The sequence below is a fragment of the Eleutherodactylus coqui genome, chromosome 10 (genome assembly GCF_035609145.1).
Source record: "Eleutherodactylus coqui strain aEleCoq1 chromosome 10, aEleCoq1.hap1, whole genome shotgun sequence".
Taxonomy (NCBI): Eukaryota; Metazoa; Chordata; class Amphibia; order Anura; family Eleutherodactylidae; genus Eleutherodactylus; species Eleutherodactylus coqui.
In genome coordinates this window covers 97,175,445-97,183,914 of record NC_089846.1, presented here as the reverse complement: position 1 = coordinate 97,183,914, position 8,470 = coordinate 97,175,445, and the positions used below count along the sequence as shown (strand labels likewise).

The 8,470-nt window shown below is 38.7% G+C and overlaps 1 protein-coding gene across 1 annotated transcript; it reads right to left on the bottom strand.

Moving 5' to 3' along the window:
• Window positions 1-235: 235 nt before the first annotated feature.
• Window positions 236-5,513, bottom strand: LOC136580750 (TBC1 domain family member 5 homolog A-like). Its single transcript, XM_066581577.1, has 2 exons — window positions 5,311-5,513; window positions 236-1,156 (listed from the first exon to the last, which is right to left on the bottom strand). Exons 1-2 carry the CDS (start codon window positions 5,496-5,498, stop codon window positions 361-363), a joined length of 984 nt encoding a protein of 327 aa, XP_066437674.1. The 5' UTR covers window positions 5,499-5,513; the 3' UTR covers window positions 236-360.
• Window positions 5,514-8,470: the final 2,957 nt, after the last annotated feature.

The following is an 8,470-nucleotide window of genomic DNA, read 5'->3' as shown; positions in this document are numbered from 1 at the left end:
ATTATCGAATGAATGATAATCATCCCGTGTAAAAGGGCCATTATGTGTGATTGCACTCTTTGTTTGTTTTAATCAATCTTCTTCACCTTTCTCCACCTTTACTCCTGCTATATGGCTTTAACTTATTATTAGGCAGGTACCACTACTGTACACCCTATTGATGTACCCTATGTATAGTGTCTTTGGAAAAAGCTATAATAAATAAGTTCTTCATGAAATTTACGCTTACCAAAATTAAGTGAAAATGGATCGTTTTCCGCTGCTAAGACGGCTGCATCATTAGTTGTTCCAGTTATGTTGCTAGTAGTGCTTCCGCTATTGGGAGAGGTACTTCCGGTGTTGGTAGAGGTGTTTCCGCTGCTAGCAGAGGTACTTCCGTTGTTGGTAGAGGTACTTCCGGTGTTGGCAGAGGTACTTCCAGTGTTGGCAGAGGTACTTCCAGTGTTGGCAGAGGTACTTCCGGTGTTGGCAGAGGTGCTTCCGGTGTTGGCAGAGGTACTTCCGGTGTTGGTAGAAGTACTTCCGGTGTTGGCAGAGGTACTTCCGGTGTTGGCAGAGGTGCTTCCGGTGTTGGCAGAGGTACTTCCGGTGTTGGCAGAGGTACTTCCAGTGTTGGTAGAAGTACTTCCGGTGTTGGCAGAGGTACTTCCGGTGTTGGCAGAGGTACTTCCAGTGTTGGTAGAAGTACTTCCGGTGTTGGCAGAGGTACCTCCGGTGTTGGCAGAAGTACTTCCGGTGTTGGCAGAGGTACTTCCAGTGTTGGTAGAAGTACTTCCGGTGTTGGTAGAAGTACTTCCAGTTGATGTAGCTGGCGTTGTCGTGGTCTCTGATGATGTAGTTGGCGTTGTGGTCGCTGTTGTTGTAGCTGGCGTCGTGGTCGCTGTTGTTGTAGCTGGCGTTGTCGTGGTTGCTGTTGTTGTAGCTGGCGTTGTCGTGGTTGCTGTTGTTGTAGTTGGCGTTGTCGTGCTCGCTGTTGTTGTAGTTGGCGTTGTCGTGGTTGCTGTTGTTGTAGGTGGTGTTGTCGTGGTCACTGTTGTTGTAGGTGGTGTTGTCGTGGTCACTGTTGTTGTAGGTGGTGTTGTCGTGGTCACTGTTGTTGTAGGTGGTGTTGTCGTGGTCGCTGTTGTTGTAGTTGGCGTTGTTGTTGTTTGTGCTTCTGTAAATGGTAAAATACACAGAATATTATTACCACAAGTTATAACCTCATAACCACATGACAAAGGGTAGGTGTGAAACCTTAAATTAGCATGGGTCCAACGTCTAGGGCCATCCCCAATGCTAAGGCTTAGACCCCCTGTACCCTTTTTTCCTGTGAATGGCACTAGTGCGGAGTAATTGTGTGAAGTCTGGGCACATGCCTGTTCTCTTTCTTACAAGAGGAAGGTAGATATGGAAATAGCCAAGTGTCCTTGGTACATCAACCATTGCTGCTTCCTAGATAATTGGTGCTCAGGTCCCTTCTGTACATTCGGCAGAATATTTATGCCAGATTTTGGGTGTGAGAGCAAACATAATTTAATCCATAAAAAAAGATTACATCTCATTATTGCAATTAGAAACATGACTCAGTTCTGGATAATAAGCTTCATGTGTTGTAAGCATAAATGCTGTAAATGAAGTTATAGAAAGGGATACTTCTGCACAAAAAACAGATGAGCTTTACGGGCAGGTAAAGTGTCGTGAACTTCAATCTCCTACAGTTTAGACTTTTTGGAAATGTAATTGATTTACAAATTCATTGAGGAACAATCAGAATGCCTCTTTGAGTTTCTTCTGCAAGAAATGGAAATGTGGTGATCTGCATCTGTCATCAGGGATCTGTAGAAGTATCTTTGGAAATCCCTTCCTGCAGAAGACAATCCCCATTGAGTCAACCATTGTTTTTTTTTCACAAAGATTTGTTTGCAAGGAACACTTATGGAATTTGACGGAGTTCCTGACTTTTCTTGTCTTCATTGACATCACGTATGCAGTTATCTCAATCTTCAATCAAGTTTTTGAAAGCACCTGGGACTGCATGTTATTAAAGGGTACTGCTTACAAGACCTGCATGGGGATAATTACTTCTAATGTAAGTTTGCCTAATACCAAACTTTTATGTTAAAGGTATGTAAATAAATGACCGACTGATACATGAACATGACTACTGTAACATCTTGTGTAGAACGTAACCCCTTAATGCTCCAGGGCATACATTTACATCTTGGAGGTTCGGGGTTTGTATGGAGGTGGATTGGAGATTGAGCCTGCTCCATACAATGAGGGTGCTCCACCTGCAACAGCTCCGATCAGCAGTGTTACTGATCTGAGCTGTTAATTATCTAAATGCAGCTGTCAATTCTGATAGATGTTCGAGGGTCCCGCACTGCCCCCCGTGAAGTAATCGCAGGGTGCCGTGCTGTTGCCATGGCAGCTGGAGACCTTCTGAAAGCTCCCACGGCTGCCATTGCAGATTGTTTGGCTTGATAGATTGCTTGTCAGATCATGGTATAATGTAATACCATGGTATTGCGTCACACTGCAGGAGCAATCAAACCATCACAAGATCTTGTCTGCAATTGGGGACTAAAAAAAAATTTACAATTAGTTTAAAAAAAATTTATTAACTATTAAAAAAATAAAAGATAATAAAAGTTTAAAAAAAAACTCTTGCCATATGTAAAACAAAGCCAGAATTGTGCTTTTTTTGGTCACCCTGTCTCCAAGAAAAAAATGTAATAAAAAGCGATCAAAAAGTCCTATGTACTCCAAAATTACAGAACGTCCCGCAAAAAAACAAAAAACAAAGTTATGGCTGTCAGAAGATAGCAGCAGAAAGTATTTTTTTTTAAAAAATGACATATATTTGGAAAAAAATGACATGAGTACAGTAAAAAAAACTGTATAAATTTGGTATTGTAGTAATCATACTGACTCATAGAATAAAATTATCAAGTCATTTTTGCTGCAGTGTATACACTGTAGAAACAAGACCCCTCCAAACATGGCGGAATTTCATTTTTTCTTCCATTTCACTTCACTTTGAATTTTTAAAAAGTTTTTCAGTACTTTATATGGCACATTAAATATAACTCGCCCCACAAGCCCTCAGACATCTATGTTGATGGATAAATAAGAGTTCTGATTTTTGAAAAGTAGGGAGGGAAAAAAAAGAAAAGAAGATTAATTTGGGGGTCACTTATTTTGACCCATCCTGGATAAAGCAAATAGCCGGAATCCCTACAATCAGATTCAAGAGAACTGCTCATTAAATACATGAAAACCAAACATTTCATAGCACTTCACTGTCCATTGATTTGAGTAGTCATTGGTATTCCTTGTAGAGAGTAGCACTTGGTGGGACTCTACACAGATGCCATGGTAAGGCAAATATCTGAGTGAAGAATGTTAATAATTCTAATTAGGCGTAAGAACGATTCACAATATTATCATCCAATTATCAGCGTAGATAAAGAGAGATTTGGAGTCACCCTATAAAGAATGGGTGGAACCTGCAAATAGAGTATGCATCATTGTGATGTACTCAAGATAACCCACATTATAACTTTATCTACATCTCATACTTTGCTAATCATCTTATTACACTTTATTAACGATCCTTTAGTTGCATACACAAGATATGTCACAATACTGGCATTACATGTTTTTCTTCTTTTCATAATCCCATATATGAAAAAAAGATTATAGGTTTCAGTCTTAAAAAATCTCCAACCGCCTTCTCATTATAGTTAATAGTTCTTCTAAGATTGATATGCGCAGAGTATAAAACGTAGATTTACTAATACAATGTAGTAACTCTAAAGTGCAAGAGCGATTCAAAGCCTCATAGTAGTCGAAACATCCAACAATCGGCTTTCTTCAGGACCTACTAGAGTAAAGTTGGCAATGTTCCCTCTTTGATGGACATTGCGAGTTTAGTCTAGCTGATTTCAACATAAGGCTATTAGACAATATATTAGTTAGCCCTGAAATTTACATTGAGTTCTTGGGATATTTTTATATTTATTTTGGCCCAGTATTTCTTTTTGTATCACAATAGCCAAAAATTGTATTTATTTAAATTATAATAATTCTAATCTTTTTTGTATTTTTGCACTTGACTTACACTACATTCACATGATCAAACTTTTTAGCCTGCATAGGATCTGCATATTTCTTGCCTGAAAAAAGCACAGATCCCATAAGTGAGAAAAAATTCCATAGTAAAAGTTTTTAACAGATGTAGCAATTGTTAACATGACCGATTCATCATAACTCAATTTAGAGCATCGCAACACATTGTAGTTGAGTTATCATAATGCGTGAAGCTAAGGCGAAACAGGCGCGTTGGGGAGCAGGGATTTTCAGACCCTCAGTTGCGCGGTAACACTTTACTATTCGTATGGGCATGATATCGAGCTTGGTTGTGCCTTTAAGAATTTCCCATATGTGTGACCTTGGTGATGTATTTCCCTATGTACTAATGCTGTATTTCCTTCATGTTCTGTTTGTTAAATGTTTTTATTATATATGTACTTTTCAATAAACAAGTTTTAATGATAATTTCTGCATTCCTGTCCTGGACATTTTTTGCGTTAAATGTCAAGTTAGGGTTTGCTACATCTGATTCAACTTTTTCCTGATCCAAAAACTTGTGTGAATGTAGACTAAATTGACACTTTTAGTAAAATTAAGAAGCATAGCACATAGAAAAATTATCTTATAATGTCATATATACTGAGTGAGAATCTATAAAAACGAGTGCCTAAATATGATGGCTCACAAAACAGACAGTCAAATAGTAATGAGCGTAGTATGGGCTAATAAACCAGTTTACATGTACCTGGAGATGGCACTTGGTTCAGTTGGTCAGAAAGTACAGATACTGTAGCTACACTAGGATACACGAAAGGACTAGAACAAGGGTGGATCAGCCCACAGATATTAATTGTCAGCTTCTTATATATTAAAGATTTCTGTTTAATTAAGATACTTTTCATGTCTTTTCTGTTCTGTACTTTGTTATCTATAATACTATGAGGTTATATACCCACTATTGCATTTCAAAAACGTTATACAATATAAGAATATGTGTAGGTTTATTTTTTGTCACTAATAAAAAAATTTTAATAATGCCGTTTGTCAAAAAAATGACAATTTATACTTTGTTTTATTATAGTTAAGGAACATTTGTATAATTTGTAAATTGTGTTAAGGACTTAAGAATATTATTATATAATTAAAAAGAAATTAAATGTTAAAATTAAAAAAGTTCTAATAATAATAAAAATATTAATATTGTCTAATTAATAATAAAAAAATACAACTTACCGGCTTTCAGAATTAGAAGAAACACTAGGAAAAATCCTTTTAGCACTGCCATTTTTGTAAGTCCCATAATAACACTTGTCTTCAGATCCCTTTGGCTGAGGCACACCAAAACACCCCGCTCTGTAGATTGTGGCTCTTATATACCCTTTGGAAATGTAACATTTATGTATGAACCATTTATGATCCATCAGTCGATAAGAATAGCTGCATACATTTCCACATACCATAAAATGCCAGCCTTGATAATTTGGGCTCAAGATCATGTCATGCATTAAACATCTTAATTATTTCTGGATACAATGTCCATACGGTATTATTTTACATGTGCCTTAGATATATGACTCTCGCCTGATGGAATGTGTGGGAACAGCCCATTTGTGTAGTTTCAACTGCAGCAAAATGTAGAATGAATGGATCAAATTCCAAATGGAACAAATAAACACTGAAACTTCAATTAGGACTAATAATATGCAGTAGGAAAAACTCAACTAAGGTGTCCATGTTGGTTTTCAGTCACATCTCAGTATAGTTTATGAAGATCAAAAATGTTCACTGGTTCTATAATAAAAACTGCCATCATGAATTCTCATGGGTTCAAGTTTTTTTTTTATAGTCTTCCACATGTAAGATAGAAGGTTCTCAACATGTAGGTAGTCAGCCAGATACAGAACCAGGTCCATCAAAACTTTATGAAGTTCTTCTTTTATATATTTCATGTTATTACTAGTAGTGTTGTAAATGGTGATGGCATGATGCGGTGGTGACAGACAGAAGTAGAGGCAGCACACTTTTTTTAACCAAACTTTACTAAATTACAGTTAATTTTTCACTCCATAGGAGGCTTTTCATTCTTGAACGGTACATAATTTTTAAGTCACATATAACATATATCCACACACAAGGGGAACACCTCGGACATGACAAGGCACTTCGAACCTCAATCATGACTAACCATTGTCTTCATCAAAGGCATAACTTGGAGCTCCTGGCCCCGATGCGAAATCTGTAACAGGGACCCGTTTGTATCATGTGCCTTTCATAACTGCGGTGTCCTCGTATTTAACATGGGATCCTTTGGGCCCCCTATGGCTCCTGGACCCAGTAGCGACTGCTACCTCTGCATCCCTTATAGTTACGCCCCTGATCCTCGTAGTACTTCATATTTGTTGTCATACTCTGTACTATATCCTCAAAGGTTTGTGGCATGCCAATATCGCGGCCTCAATAAACTGTAGGTCCCAGAGTACATCATCAATTTAGGAGTCCCACGTCACTGTGGACTCAGTGCACCATGTGTGCAAAAGTACATCTCCCACACACTCTAGTCTTTTGTTGGCGTATAAAGCCATCACTCAAACTGCCTTGTCCCCCATCACATCGTCACTTATATACTAACCCCTATGACACAATGTTTTATACATCACATATCATATTAACAATACACGTCAAAAGTATCACAGTTCCCAATTAAATACAGTCCCCCCGTGAAGCTACTCCCACAGTCCATATTAGTCCATCAGAGGCCCTAGTGCGCGCTCTATCATCATCTCAGGTCTATGACATCATCTGCTTCTTCAGGGATTGAGTACCCCATGCGGAGGGAGCCTCCCTCTCCGTTCATGCAGTTTGTATCTTTTTGGAGAATGTTTCTTACAAAGTTTAAAATACAGTATAACACAGTCTTATCTGGAGGGTAAAATGTAGAGGTAGTATCCGGTACAGCCCTCTTAGTTTTATAATAACATTAGAATGTGTCCCATATACTTTCCAGTTGAACCTGTAAACCCTTATTAACTGTAATTACGTTAATGACTGATGACAATACGAGCATTTCTTCTGAGGTTTCTGGTTATCTCACCTTATATCTCATTTTCAGTGAGTAATGACTTGCACACCTGAAATTTAATTGCGGTACGTTAACAATGAAGAAGTCTAATAATGTCAATAATGTAAAAGATATAAAACCATGTAATCGATATACAGCAGTCAATATGCATCATAAAACATATCTTTGCTATAATCTTAGGTCTTCTGGTCTTTTCTAGAAAGTTGTTTACCTCTGGATCAGTCCTGTGACCAAATACGGTTTTACTGGAATGTAAAGTGCTCTAAATATCTCTTCTCTTTTATCTATAAAAGTATGCATCATCCATATCTGAGGTGTATAAACTACAAAACATTGTCAGAATTTTATAGTACTGTTTAAGGAGTTGTCCAAGTTATGGAAGGCCTCTCACTGGGTTCTCCATGCTGTAAATATCCGCTAATACTCTCCTTTATCTGTTGCCTGATCATCCCCAGCCGCCAGCTCTGGTTTGTTTGTAGGTTGCCTGTGACGTCCCATAAACCTATTGCTGTAGCCAATGACAGCGCTCATTGATGATCACAAAGAGCTGTCATTGGCTGCAGCAGCTTGTTGGGAGACAGATCAGACTACAGTCTGTAAAGATGACGTCACCAGCAAGAACGGAGCCAGCAGTGAGGACGAGCGGAAAGCGGAATCAGTTGCTTTCTTATTTTACACCACAGGGGACCTGATGAGAGGCTTTTCATAACTCGGACAACCCCTATGCGCTTTGTTCAAACCATGTTTAAATGTACATTTTGGGGTGCCATCTAGAATTTGGGCCTTAAGACAGAAGCCCAGGCTAGTGTTGTAGGCTTTCATTGGTCAAATTCCATTCTCCAAACCTAAGATGGGTTTCCACAGGTTGCTCAGATGGTGGCCTGTCAGGCAGATAGAGGTGGATTTATATTGCTACACACTGATTTGACTTTGTGCTATCTAAAGAGGCAGCCTTTGCAGGACCACGATTTCCACCCTTAACCTCTCCAAGTGGGATTTGGTCTTCACTGTGGGGACTTCAAGTCATTACTTGTAAAGATAGTCTCAGTTGTGTGGCAGCTGATGCTACACAGGACCGAGGTGTGGTAGCTGATAATGTGAACTGCTGCTTACTCAAAGATGAAGTAAAGGTCAGTTTTGGTGGCACTGTAGCAAAAACGAGATCCAGGTAGAATATCAGGCCAAGCAGCGAGCATTAGCTTAGTCCAGTAAACAGATATGAGGTCAGAATCGTCAGGCATCAAAACAGGAGTAAAAAACTAGAATAACCCAAACTGGGGCTTTGTCTCAATGGTTGATGTAGACCCATTGCTT

Coding starts and splice junctions, on each gene's coding strand:
- LOC136580750 (XM_066581577.1), bottom strand. CDS start 5,498: ATGGATCATAAATGGTTCATACATAAATGTTACATTTCCAAAGGGTAT. Junction 1,157..5,310: donor TCTTCTAATTCTGAAAGCCG/GTAAGTTGTATT, acceptor TACCATTTACAG/AAGCACAAACAACAACAACG.